General features: G+C 42.8%; 1 protein-coding gene across 4 annotated transcripts in view; it reads right to left on the bottom strand.

Annotated features, from left to right (window-relative positions):
- Positions 1-26,802, bottom strand: part of CLCN5 (chloride voltage-gated channel 5) — a 176,531-nt gene that overhangs the window by 16,007 nt on the left and 133,722 nt on the right. The window contains exons 1-6 of one of the 4 annotated variants that reach the window (XM_008272338.4): positions 18,646-18,737; positions 15,406-15,557; positions 11,386-11,485; positions 7,746-7,933; positions 2,793-2,915; positions 1,748-1,954 (exon numbers count right to left, since the gene is read on the bottom strand). In XM_008272338.4, the coding sequence (XP_008270560.1) occupies positions 1,748-1,954; positions 2,793-2,915; positions 7,746-7,933; positions 11,386-11,485; positions 15,406-15,510 (723 nt within the window). In that variant the 5' untranslated portion in view covers positions 15,511-15,557; positions 18,646-18,737. 4 annotated transcript variants of the gene reach the window in all.

The following is a 26,802-nucleotide window of genomic DNA, read 5'->3' as shown; positions in this document are numbered from 1 at the left end:
CAGCAAAAGTGCCCATTTCATAGACTGAAAGTAGCCAGCAGTCTGTAGCTTCAAACCTGCCTCCACACATACAAAACCAAAACCAACCAACAGTTTATTCTTGCCTATTAAGATGGGTTTTCTACTCTTTAACTTCTGTTGTACACTAGGCCTGTTTAACAGTCTCATCAATCTAACAATGCCTTTATGACCCTCTACACACTAAATCAAGCTAAACACTTGATTAAGATTTCCCTGTCTCTCTCCTGCTACCTCTCCTCTCCTTTCTAATTGTGCCAGGAACTTTCTCCCCTTGAACTATCAAAATGTATTTCATATTTCAAATCTCAACATCTTTGGTTTCCTTCGGGGTCTTGTGGTTAATCTTTCTTGTTTCCAGAAGAAATCAATAGATTCCTGTTTTGTGAAAAATCTTTCTTAATGAAATGACCTTGGTCTGTACCCATTCCCTATGTAATTTCTTTATACTTGAAGGAAAATAAAATAAGAGGCATCATTTTCTTAGGTTCTTCATTATAGCAGGACAGAAGTAACCAGTGACTTGGAATATTTTTTTAAATGTTCTTCCTCCTGAAAATAGCACACATTACCAACTGCAAAAACATCACAGCCGCTACAGGCATGTGTGGTGAGATTAATAGGTTAAGGCAGAAGGCAGACACGGGTCTGTTAGAGAGAAGCTCAATCCAGTATGGTATTAAGAAGAAATAAAAGATGAGAAGGCCGGAGCCGACACCATGGCGCAGCAGGTTAATCCTCGATCTGCTGTGCCAACATCCTATATGGGTGCCGGTTCTAGTCCTGGCTGCTCCTCTTCCAATCCAGCTCTCTGCTATGGCCTGGGAAAGCAGTGGAGGATGGCCCAAATCCTTGGGCCCTGCACCCGCATGGGAGACTGGGAAGAGGCACCTGACTCCTGGCTTCAGATCGGTGTAGCTCTGGTCGTTGCAGCCATTTGGGGAGTGAACCAGCAGATGGAAGACCTCTCTCTCTCTGTCTCTCTCTCTCTCTCTCGCTCTCTCTCTCTCATTGTAACTCTACCTCTCAAATAAGTAAATAAAATATTAAAAAAAAAAGATGAGAAGGCCAACACATGAAGCATGCTACATTTATATCCATTCTTCCATAGGAATAGACAGCTTCCTTAAGAATTTTTGTAAACCTTTTTGTAGTAGAAGCAACACACACTTGGACAGAATTATGCACAATGAAAAGAAAAGCCTTACGTCTCCTTCACTACCACTTCACTCTCCCACTCACCAGAGGTAGATGTTTTTACCAGTTTGGAGCAAAGCCACTTTCTAAGCATTTTCTATCTAAGTGAATATATGCATGCTTTTTAAAAACATGAATTGAATTACCATATATATATATAAAATTCAGAGACTGTTTTTTAAACTTAACAATGTTTTATAGTGAGAATTCCATGTAAACATGTAGAGAGCTGTCTCCTTTATTAATGCTTGTATAGTATTCTATAGTATGGACAGAATTTTATTTAGCTGACCCATCCCCTATTGATGGACATGTTGGTTGCTTCTGTTTTCACTGTGCTGAGAAACTCTGCACGGGCTATCCCCATACACTTCTGTGCATACACATGGTAGGATGGCTGTAGGATAAAGGTGGAGTTGCCATGTCAAAGGGTATTTGCATCAATATCAGTAGAATCCTTCAATTCCTACTCCTAAGACTATATCATTTATGCTCTCACCCAGAAAGACTACAGAGCTCATTTGTTTCTTACCTCTCTTCGCTTGGCTTCGTTCTTCCTGTATTTGTTGAATCGGTGGCAGAGGATATTCCCACAGCAGCAAGCCACGTGCACTAGGGGGCCCTCTTTGCCCAGGCTCAAGCCAGATGACACTGCCAGCACCAAGGTGATAGTTTTGATAACCAGGGTCCACTTACCCAAGTAGCCCCTAATAATGAAACCACTCAAGATCGTTTTTATCTGCAGAAATACAGAAAGGATGAATACAGACTGAGGAAGTAAACAAGGCTAAGGGAAGCAAAAATCCGAATCTCATGACAGAAACCGCATCTTTTGAACAAGTAGCACACAAACACTTGACCTACAGTGCTCTCAGTTTGGAAGGGAGCCTAGGAGCTCAAAAAAGCAGGAATTATTCAAGCTTTCCTGTTCCTTTTTGGGGAAGGGGGTGTGGTGGCACTGGCTATCTGGGCAGAGAAGGGGCAGAGGGATGGAAAGATGTTCTCCTTTACAAAATAGTGGCCCACGAGGTGTGTTCTGAGAGGGCAAGGTTAACGTTCCTGAAACCGCCTTAAACATTAGGTACAGCCTTGATTCCCTGCCAAAGACATCTGTGTCTACTACTTGCTCCGGAAACAGTGGATTCAGTCACTGTCAAGCCATCTAAACCAAAGATGTTAGAAATAGGTTTTAACCACCCCCTTCTAGCATAAACCATACACACTGTAGGAAAGGTAAGAAAACGGTTTTACTCATTCTGCTCTAACAAAGTTAACAAGGCCACTACTTTTTCAGGTCAGAATCATGGGATCTAGGCTGGAAGCTTGTTGGGTGGGGGGCACAGGAGGTGTTAGGGAACACAGTGCAAGAGGGACCTTCAGGAGGCTCAAGAATCAACCACCTCTAATTTCCAGGTAGCCCCAGCTGACAGGAGAGTTGAGGACAGTCCCAGAGGGGTCTTAGATGACCTCAGGATCAGATTCTGTTTAATCGTCACCAAATGTTGGTGTTTGCCATGATAATATTAAAAGGACTTAACCAAAAATGATTCATACCATTATAATTTTAAGAGACTCACCTCAGGGATTCCAGAGCCACAGGCATAAGGTGCAAACACCTTCACCAGAGACACGGCCAGGAAGGCAAATAGGAGAGCCCACAGGACGTACATGAAGTAATTCACTATGTAGGCAAACGCTCCCTGGAACAGCAGGAAAGAAAGATTGCTTTAACTTAGCCAGCCTCAGTGAGGCATGCAGCCCTTCTGAGTAGTGGTTTTTCAGGAGAGAAGATAAAAAAGAAAAAGAGGGGCTGCTGTTCGGGCACAGAGGCTTAAGCTACTACCTTGGATGCTGGTGTCCCATATGAACACCGGTTCAAGTACCAGCTGCTCCACTCCAACCCAGCTCTCTGCTATGGCCTGAGAAAGCAGCAGAAGATGGCCAAGTGCTTGGGCCCCTGAACCCACGTGGGAGACCCAGATGAAGCTCCTGGCTCCTGACTTCAGCTATGGCCTGGCCCAGCCCCAGCCACTGTGGCAATCTAGGGAGTGAACTACTTGATGGAAGATACTTTCCCTCTCTCTTTGCAACTCTGCCTTTCAAATAAATAAATAAATATTTAAAAAAAAAAAGGAAAGAGAGCAACATTAAATTACTCAAATGTTTCTTTCACATGGTCAGCCAAGTAACTAGGTGAAACTCTAGTACTGAAATGACATGTTTTGCTACACCCAAAGGGAAATTTACACCAGATTCCAAGGATGGACAAGGAGGAAGAGCAAACTGAAAACCTGAAACAAAATCCACATTCTAGAGGAGTGTTTTGACAGGTTTTATAGTGAAATATCTAGGATTCCATGCCAATTTTATCAAGAGTAAGTCTTAGCCCTCACATCCAACTCTTTTTTGTGAAATGGCAGAACCTGGACTACACATTTCAAGTGAACACTGGCTTTGAAGTTCCCTTTAATTCACCTTTGGCTACTGACCTTGGTGTCAAATTCTCACAGGAGGTTACAGTGATGAATGAAAATTCCAGGCTGTTGCTTCTTTTTAATTATGTGTATCTAAGACGTACCATATGATATTCTGATATATATTACTACAGTCAAATAAATTCAAATATCTAGTACCTTGCACACTTTTTTTAAAGCAAGTAAACATGTTAGCCAGGTTTAATGAAGAGAAATACATCTGACAGATTAGGCAGGCACCTCAGGGTAGAACTAAGAGCTCACAGTTACCTTTCTTCGTGTATGATAAGGACACTTAAAATCTCTTAGTAAACTTTCAGGATATGTATGATATTGTGAACATGCTGCAGCCCTAGATTTAATCATCCTACCTAACTGCAAATTTGTATCCTACTTTTTTACCCATTTCCTCCTCTCCACGCTCCCACCCCCATGCCCTAGTAATTGTCCATCTATTTATTCTCTTTCTATGTATCCATCTTTTTTTTTGGATTTCACATATAATGCTTACATCTTGGCAAGAATTTCACTACCACAGTCTTAGCAACAAGTATACAAGTAGAAAGTTTCAGGTTCTGATGATGTCAGATATTCCAAAGAATCAAATGGGAATAGCTATTTCTAAAATGCAGGTAGAATCCTTTTGAGACTATTCTCTTGTGCTAACGAAGTATGTCACTCAAGAAATAGAGTTCTGACCACTACTAAGGATTCACCAACATTTAAAGAGTTTGCAAAAAGTCATGCCTTACCAAAAAAAAAAGCAATTTTGAACGTTAGGAGGTTACACTTGCTATTAAAAATATTGAGTTAAAACTCACTCAAATTATATGAGATACAACATTTGATGGGATTTTGAGTTTCCAAAAACATAAAACACTATGAAAATGATTCATTGACCTAGATAAGGGGAAAGAGGATGTTCAGGATATTTCTGAGTCTGAAATTTGATACAGGTTTTTCCACTATCTTGCTCCCTCAGAAAAAGAGATAATTGCTATGGCTTTGCCTTTCAAATGCAGCAAGGGAGGAAAGTTCCAGAGGGAGGAAACAAAGAGGGAAAGGGAGTAAAAGGAAAAGTAACTGGAACTGGCTAGAGTCAGAGACCAGGAGGCCAAATTCTTGGCAGGAAAAGGCTTCTTAAGACCTGGAAGACGCTTTGCCCAGGCAAGGATTCCATTCATAAAATAGAGCCAAAGAAATCTGTCCTTCCTGCAAATCTTAAGCTTCAGTTTGAAAGTGACTGCTGGGACTCTGACAGGCACACAGCTAAAGCTACAAAGGGTAAGCAACAGGAGGCGAGGGGGGGGTGCTTATGGCAACAGAATAGTTCTAACGTTTGTGCTGGGGGTTACACAATTTACACTTGAGATGAAACTGTAGAGCATCACACTCCCTCTCTCACACACACAGACACACACACACACACACACACCCCACTGTGTCTTAAACTAAGGCCTATGGATCGTGCCTATGTCAATCTCCTGGGTTTTGCTATTGTACTATATACTAAGATGTCACTATTGAAGGAAGCTGAGTGATGGGTACCAGGGATCTCCTTGTACATTGTTTTGCAACTTCCTATGAATCTGCAATTGCTTTAAAAACAAAAATTCCCCAAAAGCAAGAGAGAAGCATGTGAGTGTGCATACACACACACACACACACACACACTCACCCTAAGTTCTAGGGCTTTCCAAACTTTTCTACCCAAGTCTTCCCAATCCAGGAAGGTAAAGAGACATCAGCATATGGGGTAGGATATATGGGTGCAGAGACAAAGCAGAGATCTCATTGTTTTCTGAAAAAGCATGGAAATTTTATAGTCCATTTTTAATAATTATTTATATTTAATTTCTCAAAATAAGGAGTCCTCCAAATATTCAGAAAAACTGATGCTCTGGGCAGGCATGGAATGTTTGTCTTATGGTTTCACCTACCCTCTGGCATGCTAACCACACCCAAGTCTTGAAAAGCACAGACCTGAACCATCTCAGATATATAACATAGTCTATCCCTTTCATTGAACCCTTTCAATAAGCCAATATGCAGTCATATATGTATATAAACACTTCTAATTCTATGGTTTTCCTATCCTTTTCCATTGACAGTGTGTGTGTGTGTGTGTGTGTGTGTGTGTGTTTACATGCTACCCCAAACTGTGGACCGAGGTGAATAATAGTACATTTTAAGAACACAAACACTGCCAGCGCCATAGCTCACTAGGCTAATCCTCCGCCTGCAGCACCGGCACCCCGGGTTCTTGTCCCAGTTGGGGCGCCAGATTCTGTCCTGGTTGCCCCTCTTCCAGGCCAGCTCTCTGCTGTGGCCAGGGAGTGCAGTGGAGGATGGCCCAAATCCTTGGGCCCTGCACCCGCATGGGAGACCAGGAGAAGCACCTGGCTCTTGGCTTCAGATCAGTGCAATGCGCCGGCCACAGCGGCCATTGGAGGGTAAATCAACGGTAAAGGAAGACCTTTCTCTCTGTCTTTCTCTCTTTCACTGTCCACTCTGCCTGTCAAAAAAGAAAAAGAAAAAAAAAAGAACAAACACATATCCTAGTCTTGTCTTTCGCACTTCACCAACAGAGTGGACAGACAGTAAGCTAATATGGCACTTGTTTTAACTGGTGGAAGTTGTTAGTAAAATGGTGCCATCTTATTTGTGGCGCCATCTTAAGCCCCAGGGTATCATCTCAGGCTCTGGCCCCTGTCGCCATCTTGCACAGTAAGCTTCATTCCTAAGCCCAGCCTGGCTCACTAAATGTCAGGTGACCAAACGGCCCAACCACAAGCATCAGCTCCACCCTCACCCTAATGGAATTTGTTATTCCCACTTCCCTACCCTCTGCAAGAGTATAACACGACCTGCTTCTCCACACACGTGCTCTCTCTCTCTTGACTTCTCTCTCTCTCAACCCCTTTCCCTTTCTGCCCTCTCTCACCCTCTCCCTCCCTCTCCTTCCAGCCTTTTGGGTTTCCCTCCATCTGACAATAAATCTTTCCTTTAACTCTGGTGTCTGGTGTGTTTTCTGGTAGCCTTACAGAAGTCAGAGTAGAATTGGGTGTTGAGAGTTGTCTTGTGGGCTTTTGTTTCAGTGGGAGGGATCTAAAATATAGTGAAGGGATGACAGGTAAGACACTGAAAAAGTTAACTTCGGCATCAAATAAAAAACACAAACATATACTTAAAAGACACAAATGAAAATAGTGATTTGATCACAAGATGGGACTAATTCCTGGGTTTCAGTTGTTTTGATGTGCAATGAATCATAATTCTTGAAGGTTCAAATATAACGTTCAAGGACAAATCATTTCTGGTGTCTATACAATAAACACATTTTTTACCCACTCCATTCTTTGTTAGAAATTATAGCTTACCCATTGACATCTCCATTGAAATCATTAGGGAAAGATAAATTCAGTCACACCATGTACCAAGGAGAAAAACCAGACTTATTTAAAACAAACAACAATTCTAAATATAATCACCAAGCCACTCCACATGTCAGAAGAGATGGAGGGCCGGCGCCGCGGCTCACTAGGCTAATCCTCCGCCTAGCGGCGCCGGCACACCGGGTTCTAGTCCCGGTCGGGGCGCCGGATTCTGTCCCGGTTGCCCCTCTTCCAGGCCAGCCCTCTGCTGTGGCCAGGGAGTGCAGTGGAGGATGGCCCAGGTGCTTGGGCCCTGCACCCCATGGGAGACCAGGAAAAGCACCTGGCTCCTGGCTCCTGCCATCGGATCAGCGCGGTGCGCCGGCCGCAGCGCGCCGGCCGCGGCGGCCATTGGAGGGTGAACCAACGGCAAAAGGAAGACCTTTCTCTCTGTCTCTCTCTCTCACTGTCCACTCTGCCTGTCAAAAAAAAAAAAAAAAAAAAAAGAAGAGATGGAAATAGGGTTGTACTTAAACCACAGAGGAAGGCAGCTGGCACTGGTTCCCCTTTTTGTGAACAGGAAAACAGGAGAAGATTCCACACGTGCTGTCTTATAGTATAAGAAATGAAAGAAATGTGAAGAATAAAATGCAACAGTTCTGAAATTACTGCTACATGTTACCTCATCGGTGTTGATGATAAGCTGGGACCAGCTATTCCACTCTGGGCATTTGTCTGTGTCTTCAAAGGTGACATTCTCAGAGTTCCAGCAACAATGTTCATGGTTAAACCAGAATCCCCCTGTGCATATGCCTTCTTTCAAATCTGTCATCCAATGAGCAGAGATGTCTATCAAACCAGCTAAGGAACCTGGTTTGGAGGGAGGGAAGGCCAAAAGTCAGGTGCATTTCTGAAAGTCTGTTCTTTGGTAATCAGAATAAACTTTGTCATGCCAAAGTTTAGGAACCAAACAAGCATATATGAGGGTACTTCAAAAAGTACACAGAAAATTGAATTAAATGATACATTTACTTTGGTGCAGAAAATTCTGAAATCCATGCATATGAGGAAACCTTCAAAAATCTCATGAGAAATATGCATTATGAACCAACAATGCATGGATCTCAAAAAGTTTTGGACCAAAATAAACTTTTCCTTTAATTTCATTTTCCATGAACTTTTTGAAGGGCCCTCATACTTTCTCATTTCATCTCAACTTCTTTCTGACTGGTTGCTTGGTTTCCACTTATAATCTCTGTATTAAATACTGACATCTGGCATTTCTATCTAGGAGGAATGAAGGGGAAAGCAAAATGGCTGGGTGGGAGCAAGAGACTACTAGGTTTGTCTTCAGGCTGAATTTGCATGATGAAGACACTGTTTTGACTTGGAATGGAAGAATACACATCCATAAACAAAGTAAAATTGATCAAAGACTACTTTACTTTCCCTACATGTGCAAAACTGAGAAAAAGAAATTGCCTATACTGAGGAATATTCATGGTATTTACTTCAGATGGCTTGCAGAGGACAGCTGATGACTGTGGTGAGAAAGACTGAGCCCTGATAGCAGGATTTTGTTCCATGGGGAAAAAAAAAATTGAGCCATGGTAGGAAAGCATTCTAGGCTAAGGGAATCCAATTTATAAAAGCACAAACTATGGTGTGCACAGGCGGCTAGATGAAGCTGTAGACACGTAGAAGCCTCCTGAGCCTAGGACATGAACCTTCTGAAGTTTTCTTAGTGAGATGGAGCAAACAGTATGATATATACAACATTCACCATGGAAAATGATGAGGCAATGAATAGTGAGTTGGGGATGAAGACTTCCAGTGTTAAGATAGCTATAGTGCTTTAGATTCTGGCCTTCTCATCATGACTGTCATCCAGATGAAGAAACTCTGGCATCAAGAAATTAAATGGCCCAGAATCTTGCTTTAGGGAAATAGTAAAGACATCATAAAATTCACAGCCTCTGAATTCCCAGACTGCTTCTGCATTAAGGCACACTGCCTCTATTGTTGCTTCCCGATGCTTAAAAACAAAATACCCTGTGTGTATGAGGAAAGAAAAATATTCACTGACCACCTAGTGACAAGAAATACATTAAAAAGTTGAGGATATTACGCCTGCATTCCACCAGGCGGGAGGCCATGTCATGCATATGTTTTTGTAGGGGCTAATGGTGTTGGCTTAGGTTGTTTACATACTTGAATAACCTAGTCAAACCTAACACACTTTTGACACCTATTTTTGAGTGCTCCAGCCCTCAGCCTTCTCTTCCCTGTTACTCTTCTTGCACTAACTGCCTGGATTCAGAAAAATCAACATGATGTTATATATAGTCTGGCTTATTCTCTGGTTGTTACATGTGTGCATGTCTTATTTTACCTAACACTGCTACCCTCAAGCCTGTCATCTCTTCTACTTCTATCTCCCCTTCTCCTTCTCCCAGCTGGATCTTTCTTCTCTGGTTATAAATGTTATTGGGTTCCCACTCCCCTAAGAAGTAAAATGCTGTCCCTTGTCCTTGTGGCCATTTCAAGCATGTGCCCCTCCTCACTTCCAAATGACTACCCTCAACTTCCACACTGCTTGTCCTCCCTTGAAACGTGGCTTGCAATATTTATTTGACATGCTTTTTCAAGGTCACTGATATGCTATACTGTATAACCTTGTCTCAGACATCTTCCTCCTCCTCAGCCTCTCACAGATCGCCTAGTCAATTAGTAGCCAGCTCCAAATGGGCCAGATCACGATCTGTCTTCTGGAAGAGCCGGAAGGGGCAGAGTTAACACCCAAGGCCATGGGCTGGCAAACGTGGCCAGAAGGTCAAATCCTGCCTACCTCCTTTCCCAGGCACAGGAGGAGCATTTGTTTACCTATGGTCTGTGGCTACTTTCATGCAGAGACCATTTGGCTCACGAATCTTAAAATATTTACTATCTGGCTCCTTTACACAGAAAGTCTGCCAACCCCTGGCCTAGGCAACTTTTGAAAACTGAGCTACAGATGAGCTGTTTCTCATTTGCTCTCTACTCCATGGCTCATGAATTATTATTTTTAAGTAGCAGCACCAACAGCAGCATGTAGAATGTACCAAACTTTTCATGTAGGTACTTTCATTATCTTCATTCAGTAAACAAAAGCTTCCAGGGGTTAAGACACTTGTCAAAAGCCATGGAACTAGCAAGTGGTAGGACTGGGATCCAACTTCCAGCAGCCTGGAAGTAGAACCTGTGTGCCTAACTGCCATTTTGTATCATTCACCTCATTTTCCACCTACTTCTGTTTCAACTCAAGATTCCAGATCTCCCCAGGCCCCATCTTTTAATGTCATAAGGAAACATCTCTTGGCAATCTCTGCTTGGTATCTGACTCTGCTTGAAGCCTGCTTAGGAACTTGCTTTAAAAGCTGTATTTATACAGAAAAATACTATTCTTGGACTGCACATATACAAGTTAGGTCTCTTTAATCCAAAAATCCAAAATCTGAAATTTTTTGAGTGCCAGCATGATGCCACAAGTGGAAAATTCCACACCTGACCTCAAGAGATAGGTTTCAGTCAAAACACAGGTGCACTAAAGCATTGTATGAAATTACCTGTGGGCTATGTGTATAAAGTACATATGATATATACAAATGAATTTCATGCTTAGCTTTGGGTTCCATCTCTTAAGATATCTCCTTATGTATTCAGAAATATTTCAAAATCCAAACAATCCAAAATCCAAAGCACTTCTGGTCCTAAGTATTTCAGATGCGGGATGCTCATCCTGCATTATTTGCAGTGAAAGGGAACATAGGTGCAGTTTGCAGGAAGAGGCGGTACTACCCCACCCCTCAGCTAGCATGGAGGAATGAGACTGTAAGCTCCTTGAGAGCATGAGTTTCTTACATGCCTTTACCATCAAATGAGAGAGCAGATGTTTAAGAAGCATCTACAAAATGTTTCAGGAAGTCTTCCACATCTTTCCTAAGCCTCATGCAGGAAGTGTTTAAAAAAAAAAAAACATTTCCCATGGAGGGGGTCTTCTTCAAGATAAGCACTCAAATGAGTATCCTTCAAATGGATACTGTATCATGCAGCATACAAAATACACTGAGATGCATTTCCCCACTGGCTAAAGGTAGGTGCTGCAGGTATTCAAAGTACTCCTTTACAGATGGGGACATTGAACTTCTGAAAGATTCTGTAGCAATTCATTTCATGTAGCAAACTAGGAAAACACAGCACGGGACTCAAGTTTATGACTTGGGAGAAAAGCATATTACCATGTTAGGAGATCTGGCTTTGAAAACTCACGTGGTTTACCATACCTGAAAAAAGCCCAATAAGGAGCATCAACAACCAACCAGAAAAGGCATCGCTGACACTGTGAATTAAGGCCCACGTTGACTCTTTGCTTTTATTGGTTATCTAGGGGAAAATGAGACAATATTGATACATTCTACATACAGCCTTCCTTTTGTCACCTCAAAACAGCCCAGTGAAGGAATACAAAGACAAATTACCTGGGAATAGAGACCAATTAAAACTTAACTTCTCATCCAATCTTTAGAGAACCCAGTTTCTCCAAGAACTCAGAGGCTTACTAAACCCCACCTTCATGTATAGTCTTGTAAGGCCTACAAACAGGTGAGTCAGGGCTTCCCCTTTCAGCTGCTCATTTCTTCCAGCATCAACCTGTTGCTTACTACAGGGGTCCCTTTCTGTCCTGCATATCAGATAGTCCAAGGATGGTCTCTTGACTCACAGCAAGTAGTTTAATTCTTTCCAAACAATATGCAAAGTGGGGCTTATTTGAATGATGAAAGTGCAATTGTGCAATTTGAGGTTTATTACCTTGGGCTATAGTTCAGGTCAGGCAAATGTGATCCTACAAACAACTAATTGTACATTAATCACAAATACTAATGAAATCCAGTGAGGCATCTCTTTCATTTTCAAAAACCTGCTGCTAACAGCTGAGGTTATCTAAGGAAGTACACAAAGTTTTACCTTTCAGGTCCTAGCCTAGTCAATTAAACCCCTCATTGCCCATATTTTTTCAGACCAATCCTCTGACAACTTCATCAGTAGTGCTTCCCACTTCTCTGTGCCTCTATTTCTTCGCCCTGAAACAGTGACTTGGCTATCTCACTTTCAGGTACAGCAGCATCACAAATAATAATGTCATTGTAAAAATTTCAAGTCACTTTAAAATTTTGACCAGTGGGGTCCAGCGTTGTGGCATAGTGGGTGAAGCCACCACCTGTGATGCCGGCATCCCATATGGGCACCAGTTCAAGTCCTGGCTGCTCCACTTTGGATCCAGCTCCATACTAATGTGCCTGAGAAAGCAACGGAGGATGTGTCAAGTCCGTGGGTGCCAGAACCCACGTGGGAGACTCCTGGCTCCTGGCTTTGGACCGGTCCAGCTCCAGCCGTTGCAGCCACTGTGGGGAGTTAATGAGTAGATGGAGGATCTCTCTCTTTCTCCCTGTCTCTCCCTCTCTCTCTGTAACTCTGCCTTTCAAATAAATAAATAGATCTTTTTAAAAAAATTTGACCTGTGGAACTTAAGTCTCCAATTTCAGTGCTGAAAATGAATCGGGTTATAATTTCTCCTGTGAATCATTTCTTTTCTGATAATGAACAGTTATTGCTCAAAAAGTCTCCTTGGAACATTTGATAAATACACTTTAATTGGTTTTGAATTATTATTAATTGGCATCATTTGTTTCAGATGCAACCTAATGGGCACTGTGCCCTTCTCTTATCACAGGTGACTTTCACAATTTAAATAGCATGTTCAATATGCACCTGATGACAAACTGAACTCTAAATTACAAATAGAAATGCTAAAGCCAAGGCACTGGCACTGTGGCGTAGTGGGCTAAGCCTCTGCCCGTGGCACCAACATCCCATATGGGTACCGGTTCTAGTCCTGACTGCTCCTCTTCTAATCCAGCTCTCTGTTATGCCCTGGGAAAGCAGCAGAAGATGGCCCAAGTCCTTGGACCCCTGCACCCGTGTGGGAGACCCAGAAGAGGCTCCTGGCTTCTGGCTTTGGGTTGGCCCAGCTCTGCTGTTGCACCCATTTGGAGAGTGAACCAGTGGATAGAGGATATCTCTCTCCCTCTCTCCCTCCCTCCCTCCCTCTCCCTCCCTCTCTCTCTCTCTCTCTAATGCTATCTCAAATAATTAAATCTTAAACAATAAAAAAGTAATTCTACAGCCAAAAAAAGGAAAAAAGAAGAAAGCCAGTAAGATTCTAAATTCCATAGCCTGCCCAATGTATCAATATAACAGAAAGATTATGTGTAAATGTTCCCTAATGGCAAAAATCTTAGAAAAAACATAGAATGTTTTATAGAAATCACCTTTTTAAGTTGTGATAAGTAAATTCTGTGGAGTTATCACAAGTTCAACAACTAAGAGGGGATTCCTCAAAACCTGTACTTGGGACAACCTGACTGTTGAGTTCAGGTGGTCATGAGGAAACCAGTCAGCAGCTGAGAAAGGCTTAAGAATGAAAAGCACTCTCCACCTGACTGCTCTGAGATTTTCTTGGCTCTGAGAAAAGGAAGCCATAGGGGAGAATGAGGTCAGCTTAAAAATCAAATTTTAAGCCCAAGTGCTTCCATGTGAAGAGATCCAGATGGAGTTCCGGATTCCTGGCCCAGCCCAAACCATTGTGGCCATCTGAGGAGTGAACCAGCGAATGGAAGATTTCTCTGTCTCTCTCTTTCTCCTCTCTCTCTCTCTCTCATTCCTTCTGTTAATCTGCCTTTCAAGAAAATAAATCTTTTTTTAAAAGAGTTGATTTTAAAAATTACATTTTAAATTTGGACTCCAAGTAGAAATAATCAAAGAAAGAATCTCTGGGGCTAGGGCATGCACTCAGTTTGGTTTTTTGTTGTTGTTGTTTTGACAGGCAGAGTGGACAGTTAGAGAGAGAGAGAGAAAGGTCTTCCTTTGCCGTTGGTTCACCCTCCAGTGGCCGCTGCGGCCGGCACGCTGCAGCTGGCGCACCGTGCTGATCCGATGGCAGGAGCCAGGAGCCAGGTGCTTCTCCTGGTCTCCCATGGGGTGCAGGGCCCAAGCACTTGGGCCATCCTCCACTGCACTCCCTGGCCACAGCAGAGAGCTGGCCTGGAAGAGGGGCAACCGGGACAGAATCCAGCACAGACTAGAACCCGGTGTGCTGGCGCTGCGAGGCGGAGGATTAGCCTAGTGAGCTGTGGCGCCGGCGAGCACTCAGTTTTTAATAAGCTTTCCATGCAGTCCTTAAACAAACAAGAAATTGTGACTCCCTGAGTTAGTATTTTTTTTAAAAAAATGTTTGAGAGACAGAGAGGGGAAGAGAGAGAGAGAGACAGAGAGACAGATAAAGAGATACATCTGTTGGTTCATTCCCTAAGTCCTAACAATGCCTGGGCCAAAGCCAGGAGCCTGGAACTCATTCTGGTATTCCACATGGAGACCACATGGTGGGCAGGAACCCAACTACTTCAGCCATCACTTGCTGCCTCTCAGGGTCTGCATTAACCAGAAGCTGGATCAAGAGTCAGAGCCAGGAACTGAACCTAGGTACTCGGGTGTCCTAACTGGTGGCTTAAGTGCTAAGCTAAATGCCTGCCCCTGGGATTCCCCATCTTAAATGCTGCAATGCAACACATTAAAGGCAAATGTCCTTGGCAGACTGCTCTGAGAAGTTGGGAAATTCTCTTGAAAAATTCAAAAGACCCTGTGCCATAGCCCTAAATACCATATATTACCTATCACATTAAATTCATGTCTTTAATTTTAATTTGATTGGTCTTGTCAGAACTGAATACATGAGTTTATTTTGTTTTTGTGGTTGTATGAGAGCTATAATCACAGGGAGTCTGTCCTGTATACTTTAGTAAACACTGGGGCCCTGAGACTTTTTTGTTTCATTCATTTAAAAGGAGTTCATTTACTTTTCTTAGTTAAAAATCCATATTCAAGATAAAAATCATAAAAGGCAGATATGATAGGGGAAGATTTTTGATATTTATTTTTGCCATCCTAAGTTTGTTTTTTTTCCATTTGTTTTCATCTCTGCATAGGCATTTCTACTCATTTAAGGGTTGTAAGGATCCTTTTCAGCCATTTACTATAGGAAGTAAGTCATCAGATAATTTTTCAAAAAAATTAGGATAAAAATCATATGTGGGATGCCTCTAAAAATATAAATAAAAAGTTTATATTTCCAATAAAACCATATTCAGCCACATCCAGGGCTGGAGAAAAGAAAGAAAGAATATGTGTCTTCAACTTCTTCCGCTGGTATTTCCTAGCGCTTACTCATGTACTATCCTTTGTCTTACCTCTCGGTGCCTGTCCCGGTCTCGAGACTTCTCTCTCACCCAGTCAATTGTATTGAAATCATCATAGGTCCCTACACCAGGGATTGGCTCCTCCAAGAAGTCCATGATTCTATTTGAAGAACCTATTCCTCCACCATTGTAGGATTTGTCCTCTGTAGTGAACAGGAAATAGACATTAGTACTCCAGACACACTGAACATCTTTAATATCTCCCTTCTGAACTTCAGTAGGTAAGTTCTTAAACTATTAGGTGACCCACTCAGGGTGTACTGATAAGAAATACAATCACCCAGTGTGAGCATCCATTGCATTTAGTTTTTTTGCGGTCTAGGTGCAAAATGAGGAGTGGCTAAAGGCAGTTTGAATTGAGAAGGACAGATGAGAACGACAGTACAAGAGAAATGACAGAAGCTGATGTGCAATCAGAAAGGATTTATGGAACAAAAGCCAGGAAGAAGCCTGGAACAGCTAGGGTATTTCAGTTTATGGAAGGTAGAAAAAATGGTCCAAGGTCTTTACAGATATATCACATCAAGAACCATTTTATATTTATAAGGCAGTAATTCAATCCTAGGAGGTAGCTTTTCCCTGAAAGGACTCCAAAGAAAGCATGTCGGCATCTTCAAGGGTTAAGCTGGCTGGAAGGTACAAATTTCCCTTCAATAACTGTAAGACTTTGATCCCTGATGTAAAGGGCTTGGAGAAACTCTTTCCAAGTGTGTCAGAAGAGCCTAAGACTTACCAGTAGAGATTTAAACAACAGTGCATGGCTTAGTGGTGAAATGTCTCTCCCTGATCCTTGAACTGGAAGAAACATGCCCATGTGCCTAGCCATAAGGGTCCCTTATCAGGGCTTGGCTTTTTAACACTTCCACTACAGTTACTTAGGCATGTGCTTTATCTTCCTTTCTAGACTAAAAACTCTCTGGTTGGTATCCCTGTATCTGATTCATCATTGCCTTGTCCACAGTGTCTGGCACATTTCTAAGACTCACCAAATATCAGCTCAACCAAAATTTATTTGATAAATGGCAAGGCAAGTATTTAAACTCTGCACTTGGACTCCCACAAGGTTAAGCACGGCTTACACACCTGCTCAAAGTGTTTCTGCAATATTGTCGGATGGAATACCATGCTATTAAACACAAAATGTACAATAGTATTGAGGCATTAATACATTTGCACACTGGAGGGAAAATGCAGAATAATCATCATTCAATTTACCTGGCCAAAGCTCACATTTGCAGCACCAACCTTGGCAGGAACAAGGCTTCATCCATGTGGTCTGGTAATGAATCTCTCTGTAGAAAAGTCCCAAATGGGCCTGACCTGACTCCATTTCCCCCCTATCTGCATCTCCATCTTTCCTGTAAACTTGAGTACTCTCATGGGGTCAATGTGAATGAAAACCCCAAATGGTACAGCACCTGGTTTACCAACAGTAAGTTCTCCTGCATTCCGTTTATAAACAATGTACACATTTGAAAGGAAAAGCTCAGCAAAGTCTAAATCATCTGGTGGGTAGGGGTAGGGTGGAGAGGCGGAGTGTAGTAAGTGAGCAAGTTAATCTTAAAACCCCAAACCAAAGTCCCTTCCCTATCTTCACTGATGCCTGGCTGTAAAATGGATGGCTGCTGAATCACCAGCCCAGCCTTCCCTATCATGTCAGTGTCATACTGAGAAAGATGAAAGCTGGTGTGTTGTCTGGGAGCTTGGAGGGGAAAAAAAGCCAGCTAGAAAATAAGGGTAGGAATAGAATAAAATATGTGTATGTGTGAGAGGGAGACGGTGGGGTGGGGGGAGCGGGAAACCAAGCTGTCTCAATTCTCAAGTCAAAAGCTGACATGAACACAGGACACCAAATGGCCAGAGATTTACTTTTTAGGGAAGGTTAATGCTTCAGTTGAATTTGCTCGGGTTTAAGAGTTCGCCTTTCAGGAGGGGGTGGGGCAGGAAAAGATTTTGGGAAAGTGATTTTAAAAAAGCGTCTGAGATCTCGCCAATGCCACCCTATCTATCAAGTGAGGCCCCCCCGTTTTAAGGCTATTCAAGGCGAAATGAAGAGCTGCGACAGCTTCTGAGCAGGAAAGAAAGAAGCCTATTACATCACTAGGTAACATGAGCACCACATCCTCCTCCTTTGTAGTGGGTCTCGGTTAGCAGCACATCCGTCAAGCCACTGGCAAAGGGTAGGCAGTGATTAGGATCCTCCTACAGACTGCTTGCAACTCTCCAGAACCCCTGTTCCCGGGCTAGGGGCGGGAGGCATGCTTCCTTGCTCGGCCTCAGGTCTGCTTACCTTTCTTTTTTTCTGCCTCAAGGAAGAAATAACCTTGGCAGCCCGCATTTGCTCATTTAGGCGGAGGAGCTTTTTGCAGGAGGAACCCCCGCGCTGAAGTGCTTTAGAAGGGCACTTGCTGCGTTCTCTGCCTTTCACAGCAACAAACGCCACCTAAAGAACCACCCGGGCTCCCGGCGGTCAGAGTGTGATGTCACTGTCGGCATCACGTGACCAGACCCTTGGACCAGCCTTAGAGAAAGGAAGATTTTTAAGGAGCACAGAAGCCTTAAAGATGTAGTCTCACCTAAACCAATGCCCTCGACCCGGGGGTGGGGTGGGGGGTGGGGAGGTGGCAGTCAGGTGAGCTCGGAAAACTGAAGTCCAGACAAGCTTTAGTCTTCGACCTCAACAAGCAGGAAGTCCCGCAAGATGAAGCAGAAAGATCTGAAAGCGTTTAGAGTTACAGATATCAAGTAAAAACAGGGAGGGGGCAAATACAGACAAGGCTTTAAACACACACACACACACACACACACACACACACACTGGGTAGCAATAACCTGGATTAAAAAAAATCTCCAACACAATGCTGAGTGAAAGACAGCAATTGGAAAAAAGGCACATAACCTTACTACTCCATTCCTACAAGTTCAAAACCAGGCAAACCCCAACAATATTTCAGGACACAAATATAAGTGATTACATTACAAAGAGAGGGAAGAATCAGACAAAAGACAGGAGCTGCCCAGGGGAGAGGGCAGAAAGTGTCCCTTCTGGGAGGGGTAGCTGGAGAGAGCAGGGCTTCAGGAAGGCTGGTCCTCTGTGTTGATCTGGGCGGAGGTTACCCGAGGGTTCACTTTATAATGATTCTTTAAAGTGGACCCAAGTTGTATGTCTTCTGCTCTATGTGCATATCACAACGAAAGAAAACTGAAAAACTAAACCACATACGAACTTACCATACGAGGTCAGATCTTCAGTAGCCTCTAGTCACTTGGAAAACCCAGACTACAATCAAGAAAATGAGCTTTTTCTTTACTAGAAGTATTTTGCCCAGAAAGCTGCATCAACTCTGATACTCATTAATCCAACCCGGCTGAAGGGCAGCTATTGCAATCCTAACAATAAATCTACTGCTCCGTTCCCATTGCTTTAAAGGTGTTCCTTTCCCCAGCTGCATTCCTAGGGCTATTTTTCAGCAGGTCTTAATTAATAGTGCAATAAGGAGAATAAAACTGCTATCTACCAACTCCCTAAGTGAATCAACAGGACAGCCGCTGTTAAACATTAACCCAGTCTCAGTGCACTCCAACAAACGGACCCTAAATATAGGGCTCTTGGATGTTATTACCCTCAACTCTTAAGAATTCATACATCCCGAAATGTTTGCACAACAAAACCTAATGAAATGAGAGACCCTGCACAAAAAACCTGTATGCTTTCAGTCCATCGTACTTATAATATCTCATTCTCCTGATATGCTAATGTAACAGTAATAAGCAGAAGTGCAACTGATACTATTTAGTGGCAATGAATTACAATACTGTAAAAAGCAAAAGGCATTTGTGGCCCAAGGGTGGCTGTCTTACAGGATTAAACTTTTAGATTCAAAAGGATAAGATGTCCAACCTCATAAGCCTCCTTCAAATTAATTCTTTATTAAATAGGATTTTGCCTATAGTATCTGAAGGCCACTACAGAATTCACTAACATTACATAATAAGACTTATCTTCTTAGACTATTTCACACTTGTCTAAATACTTAACAATGAGTCCTTAGAAACACATTGCTTGAATGAGGAGGCATATAAATGAATGCATTTAACCTATTTTCCATCTTAGAAACCACTTCCTAATTTTTTTTCCTAAAAAAAATCACGTGATACTTAAAACTAGAAATATCATTAAAATACAGGAAAAGCAATTCTGCTTTGAGAATGATGTGTATTTCAACCCCTTACCAATATACCACTAGAAATTTACCTGGGGGCTGAACAGTAACTGATTAAGTACACTAGTTAAACACTGACAAAACCACAAGCAGAAAGAGTACAGAAAGAAATCTCAGGTACAGACCTGGATGTATTGCTCTAGAAATATCTCAGCTGCACAAGGAGGGTTCACTTATTGCCAACAGCTTAAAGAAATAAATAAGCACTTAAAGAAATGGGGCAGAGTTATCAGTCACTTCCAAGAATGAATTTCAGTTTTACAGGTAGATGTACTTTTCCAAGGCTAGAGCCACATCTATAATAAAATTCAACACTGTGCCTTGCACACATCAGCAGCTATTCATCCTATGGGCATTTAAACTTTACCTTCTTTCAGCAGCAAATACTAAGAGCCTATTATATGCCACAGCTTGCTTCCATATATGTACTACCCACCTCCCTTCTTATGTGGCTTCATCCATTCTAGATCTTTCATTAAGTCATCAACTCTTTCACATTCAATTTTACCTACGTGTCTGGGAATACATTACAGGTGATGTCCTAATAATTAATCAACAGTTGTAGAAACTTTCTCTCTGGCAATGTGTGCCTCCATTTTGCTTCTATTTTGCTTCTCACCCAAATCTAGTAACTAAAAACCAAATGTTGGTGGAGTAGCCCCTCCCATATAAGCTCTAGATAATATCATTGGACCACTTACATTTTAAGTACTATCTTTTTATTATTATTATTATTTTTTGACAGGCAAAGTTAGACAGTGAGAGAGAGAGAGAGACAAAGAGAAAGGTCTTTCTTTTTCCATTGGTTCACCCCCCAAAGTGGCCACTACAGCCAGCGCGTTGCGGCCAGCGCGCTGCACCAATCTGAAGCCAGGAGCCACAATCTGAAGCCAGGAGCCAGTGCTTCCTCCTGGTTTCCCACGTGGGTGCAGGGCCCAAGGACCTGGGCCATCCTCCACTGCCTTCCCGGGCCACAGCAGAGAGCTGGACTGGAAGAGGAGCAACCGGGACAGAATCAGCGCCCCAACCAGGACTAGAACCCGGTGTGCCGGCACCTCAGGCGGAGGATTAGCCTAGTGAGCCGTGGCACCGGCCCATTTTAAGTACTTTCTTAGTTGACTCCTGGGACACTTTAAAAATATATATATTTATTTGACAGGCAAAGTTACACAGAGAGGGAGAGAAAGATCTTTTATCTAGTAGTTCACTCCCCAAATGGCTGCGATGGCTAGAGCTGAGCTAGACCTAATCCAGGAGCCAGGAGCTTCTTCTGGGTCTCCCACATGAGTACAGGGGCCCAAGCTCTTGGGCCATTCTCCACTGCTATCCACTGATTTCCCAGGCACATTAGCAGGGAGCTGTATAGGAAGCCAAGCAGCTGGGACTCGAACCAGTACACAGATGGGATGTCAGCATTACAGGCAGTGGCTTTACCCACTAAGCCACAATGCTAGCCCTGACTCTGGAGATAACTATGCTGTTGGTACACAACTATATACCATACTAGTTGTTACATACTGAAATACCCCTGTTGCTGTAGCTAGATAACCACTCTTCTCTGAGAAGTTTCCTCCCCCTCACTTTGCCCTACAGAACCTCTGGGAACTATTCCATGACCCAGCAGCTGGACCACTAGGAGGCTCCAGGACACTGTCCCAGTGCAATGTCTGACATCCAATCTAATTGGTCAGTATCTGAGTTGTTTTGGGTATCACCCCCGGCATCATTTCATTTAGGGTAGACTGTTCTATCTCCTACTCACAGCAAGTTAAAATCTGAAGGCGTCTTAGAGACAGGAAGGACAAGAAAGAAGAAACTCTCTATTGTTAACTTTGCTAAGAAAGCTAAGCAATACAGGGGATGGTGAGGGACATGGGTAAAGGAACTGTAAAAACTCCAATAAGTCTCTGCTACTAAAATGAAGCTTGAGAGTCCTGAGAATACAGCAAGGTGGGGTATGGCAGAAAAGCACAGAGAATGCTTTAGAAACAAGCATGAATCTGGACTCCAACATCACCTTCTGACTCTTTGTTCCGTATGGCTACAGCTCTCCCCCGTTGGGTTACAGATATTTGCTTGGGTGTCTCTCTCTTTAATGCCTCCTACTCCCAGCATCTCCTCTAATCTGGATGCTCCCGACCCAACACTCTCACCACCAATGGACTGAAGGTGCTGAGTGCCAGAGTTATTAAAGTTGGGATAAACAGCAGGAGGATTCGGACTTGGTATCTGTAGGCTCCTCCTGGCTCCCAGTGGCTGAGAGGGCTGTCCCTGTACAGAAAAGAGCCCCCACTCCATTACTTGCTCTTCATTCCTTCCTTCTCAAATTTACACATTTATGGGATTGACAAGATGGGGAATGTACCGGGTAGGAAGACACTGTCTTAAAATGCACATTACATACCACAGCATTGGGAAACCCTTTGGACAGCACGATCCTGTCTAATATCTTGAACAGTAATTCTCTAGTCTCTCTGAGCTAAGTCGCTGGTTTCTCTCTATTAATATCCAAATAAAAGTTGGCAACAAAAAATCAGCAGTTATTCTTTATTGGGGAAAAAATTTTAAAAGACAAAATACCAGTCAGGAGATTCTTCTTAAATTCATGGGAACAGTATTATGTCAGGGCAGAAAAATGAGTTTTTTTTAAAAAGCATGTGAATCTCTGGGGCTGGCGCCATGGCTCACTTGGTTAATGCTCTGCCTGCAGCGCCAGCATCCCATATGGGCACCAGTTCTAGTCTCGGTTGCTCCTCTTCCAGTCCAGCTCTCTGCTGTGGCCCGGGAGGGCAGTGGAGGATGGCCCAAGTGCTTGGGCGCCTACACCCACATGGGAGACCAGCCTGGCTCCTGGCTTCGGATCAGCACAGCACCGGCTGTAGTGGCCATTTGGGGAATGAACCAATGGAAGGAAGATCTTTGTCTCTGTCTCTCTCTCTAACTCTATCTGTCAAATTAAAAAAAAATGCATGTGAATCTCATCTGGGGATTACCCTTAAGTAAACAGTTGCACATGTACACACCAATGTATGTTTGTTATTCGCTGCAACACTGTTTCTAAGTAACAAAAACCTGGGAATAATGAAAGTGAACAGTAATAGGGAAATAGTACAAGGAAAGTAGACTGATACTTATGAAATAGAAAAATCTCCCAGGCATATTATGTGGGGAAAAAAGGCAAGTCACTGAATCACAAGCACAACATATTTCCAAATGTATGGCTCGATGGAGACAAACCATATTGAATCCATCTTAGAGGTTGTCTCTAGAGTGGGAGGTGGGGAGCTTTTGCATTTTATGGACATGGAGTGCCTTCATGTGTTATACAAAAATTATTTCGAAAAGTTAAATGATAAAAGCATAGCTGGAAGACTAGAGACAAGACCTGCAGAGAGCAGAGCTATATTCTGGGAGGCAGACCACTGACTCATCTGCACAGCAGGGGGTAGTTTCAGAGGAAACTCCCAGAGGAAAGCCCTCAGAGGATCCTGGCTTTCTCAGGTTTTAAATGCATGTCAATGAGAAGAAACTTTGTGACTGGGCCTAATTGTCAGCCAGGAGAAGGTATGGATTCTAATCCCAACTCCACAACTCAGTGGTTATGTCATCTTGGGCAACGGCTTGATGTCTGCGAGTTTACAGGTTCGCCACCTGTAAAATGAGGGCATATGGGGCAATATGATTTTGAGGCCCCTTCTAACTTTATATGCTATCATTTTAGCAATGACTGTTTTGGGCTCATCACTCCTATATTGTGTTGAATGACTTCTGAGAGGACTTTATCTTTGAGACATTCCAAATGGCATTTGGATTGCTCAGTTATTGGAGAATACTCTTCTGGTAGAATCATACTTCAGGAAAGAAAGGTAAGATTCAGCTAGCTCATCAATGAAGTACAGGACAACCTAGTATCTCACTAGGAACCAGTATTTCTGGCCCGATGGTTTAAACAGAGCTCTACTTTACCTCTGGGCTACCTGGTAGCCACAGACCCCAGAAACCCATGGCTCATACCCCTGAAATAGCAACCCTTTGCTCTGGCACAGGTCATGAATTAGAACAAAGCAGGGTTGAAAAACAGCCCACTCAGAAGTTATAGTAGGCCAAAAGGCCTCAAAAATATTACATTTCCTTCGAGAAGAGACCAAAGTGGTTTCACTAATTGAAAAATAAGTGAAGAGCTTCCAGATTCAGCTTCAGTAAGTAAAGTGCTTAGAAGTTATTACTCCCATTCTTACAACAGTAAAAGGTTGGACAAACCAGAAAATCAACGATTTTTCTTGAACTCGTCAAAAGAACTGAGATCTAGAGACAACGCCTTCTAAAGAAACACAGCTGAGATTCATTTATCTGCAACAGAAAAGCCTAGAGTCAAAAACTGGTAGAAATACTTACATGGCAACTTGGATGAACTGCTGAAGGCTGTGTATGGACTAGCTAAGTCTGAGAATCTCCTGGGGTCCACAGTCTTAGGGCAGCTCCCACACCAAAGCTCTACCTCCAGGAACTCCACTGAATTCTCCCAATGAAGATCCAAGAAAGATATCCACCTGGCTCTCCGGAAGGGGATGAGTCCTCCTACCCAGAGATTTCTCCACAACAAAGGCCTATGCTCTAGGGAAAAATTCTTTGCCTAGAGTCTTATCTCAATTGAGGGAAGGGCATTCCTCCACTCCAGCCACCTTTAGTCTTCCTTTCTCATTGAAGGGGGAGAAATACACTCAACAGGGACCAGGATTTCAAGGAAATATATTGGGGATGCTGCAGTTAGGGAAGGGAGTAGAATGCAAGGGGAACAAAAAGTTCAAGTCACAGCAAACAAGACACTGCCCTAATAAAGCACTGAGATTTAATCGGAAGATCTTAAAAATAACCTCCCCCATACTTTTCCATCACGCTCCACTATAAGAGTGGATGACAACTGAAGGAGCTGCAAGACACTCAAAATCAAGAGGGAAACCAAAAAAAAAAAAAAAAGGAGAGGGGGTGGACACTAGGAATTTGAACCCTCTGGCACCTAGTTACACCAAACAGTAAACAGAGCCCAACTCCCAGCCACTTTCCATAAAATCCAACACAATGGGATTAAACTAGAAAGCAATAATAAGAAAAATTGCTGGAAAAGCCCCCAAACAACTGGAAATTCAATAATACACTTCCAAGTGATTCATGGGTCAAGGAAATCTCAAGACAAGTTTAAAAGTATTTTGAAGTAAATGAAAATAAAATTACAACATAGCAAAATATGGGAGGATGCTTGGGGTAGGTGTTTGATTTGCTAAGATGTCCACATCTCATACTGGAGTGTCTGCGTTCAAGTCCCTGCTTCCCTTCTGAGTCCCCTTCCTATAAATAGGTACCCTGGGAAGCAGCAGGTGATGGATCAAGTAGCTGGGTCCCTGCCATACATGTGGGAGACCTGCACAGAGTTCCTAGACCTGCAGGCCATTTGGACAGAGAACAGCAGATGGGAGCTCTGTGTCTCTCAAAATAATAATGAGGAGGAGGAGTAGGGGAAGAAAAGAAAATATATGCAGGCTCTGTATACAGAAAACTATAAGATCCTGATAAAAGAAATCTGAGATTTAAATAAATAGTCTATGTTCATAGAATTGATGTGGGCAACACAGGGAGTCAGGAAAGGATAAGGAGTTAGGGACTGCCAACACCCAACCCATGAACACCACTGAGACCCCATCATCTTCCATGCCTATTCAACATGGCTGAAGACTCAGCATACCCACTCATTATCCGGCAGTTAAAAGCCTCACTTTCCATCATGCTCCAGGAGCCATGCACCTTTCTGGAGACCACCATGTGCACTACAGCCCCATCTCAAATCCTGTCTCCTTTGGATCTTCAATCAGGCCTTGCCCTGAGCACCAGAGACCCTACAAACCTCTCTCTGGAGGTTGCCTGCACTCACATCTGAGTATGTACTATACATACGTTTTCCAATAAGTCCTGCTTATTCACCTATATCTATGTATCCTGGTTGTATTCTTACACAAAGAAAGACAAGAACCTGTACTAAGTCTAGCTGGGGGGGGGGTCTCTCTGAACCCAGCCAGGGCTCTTGATCCAGAATCCCCACCCCCACAACATAATGATTCAGTATTGTTAAGATGTCAATTCTTCCCAACTTGATCATAATCCCAGCCAAAACCCAAGCCAAGTTATTTTGTTGCTACAATAAACTGATTCTACAGCTTTTGTAGGAAAGGAAAACATCTAGAATAGCCAGCACAAAGCTGGAGATGAACAAAGTTGGAGGACTCACTCTATTTGATTTCAAGATTTAATATAAAGTGATAATAATCAAGACAGAATGAAACTGTCTAAAGAAAGGCTGCACAGAGCAAGGGAACAGAATGGAAAGTCCAGAGAGAGACCCACACCAATATGTCAACAAATCTTTGATGCAAAAGCAATTTGATGGAGAAACGACCAATGCTACAACAGTTGGACATACATATATCAAAAAGAGAACCTAGCCAAAGATGTAACACCTTTTGATATGGGCCAAATTCCAATATCACTTTCATAAAAATTAACTCAAATGGATCACTGACCTAAATGTAAAATGCAAAACTATAAAACTTGTGGAAAATAACACATGAGAAAATCTACATGATCTTGGGTATGGTGATGACTTCTTAGATACAACACAACAGAATGATCCCGAAAAGAAAAATTCTTAAGTTGGGCTTCATCAAAATTAAAACTTTCTGTTTTGCCAAGCTACTATAAAGAGAGTCCAGCTTCCTGCTAATGCACACCCAGGGAGGCAACATAAAGGTAGGAGAAAATATTTACAGAACATATATTTGATAAAGGGCTGGTATTTAAAATACAAAAAATATTTTTAAAAACAATAAAACAATCTAACTTTTTAAAGATTGATTAATTTATTTGAAAAGCAGAGGCAGAGAGAGAGAGAGAGGTCTTCCATCCACTGGTTCACTCCCCAAATGGCCACAATAGCCAGAGCTGGGCCCATCTAAAGCCAGGAGCCAGAACATTCTTCCTAGTCTCCCACGTGGCTGCAGGGGCCCAAGAATTTGGGCCATCTTCTACTTTCCCAGGCCATAGCAGAGAGCTGGATTGGAAGTGGGGCAGCCAAGACTTGAACCAGCGCCCATAGGGGATGCCAGAACAATAGGTC

The sequence above is a fragment of the Oryctolagus cuniculus genome, chromosome X, assembly GCF_964237555.1.
Source record: "Oryctolagus cuniculus chromosome X, mOryCun1.1, whole genome shotgun sequence".
NCBI classification, from domain to species: domain Eukaryota; kingdom Metazoa; phylum Chordata; class Mammalia; order Lagomorpha; family Leporidae; genus Oryctolagus; species Oryctolagus cuniculus.
The sequence above is the reverse complement of the archived record's forward strand: the minus strand, read 5'-3'. Positions and strand labels throughout refer to the sequence as shown.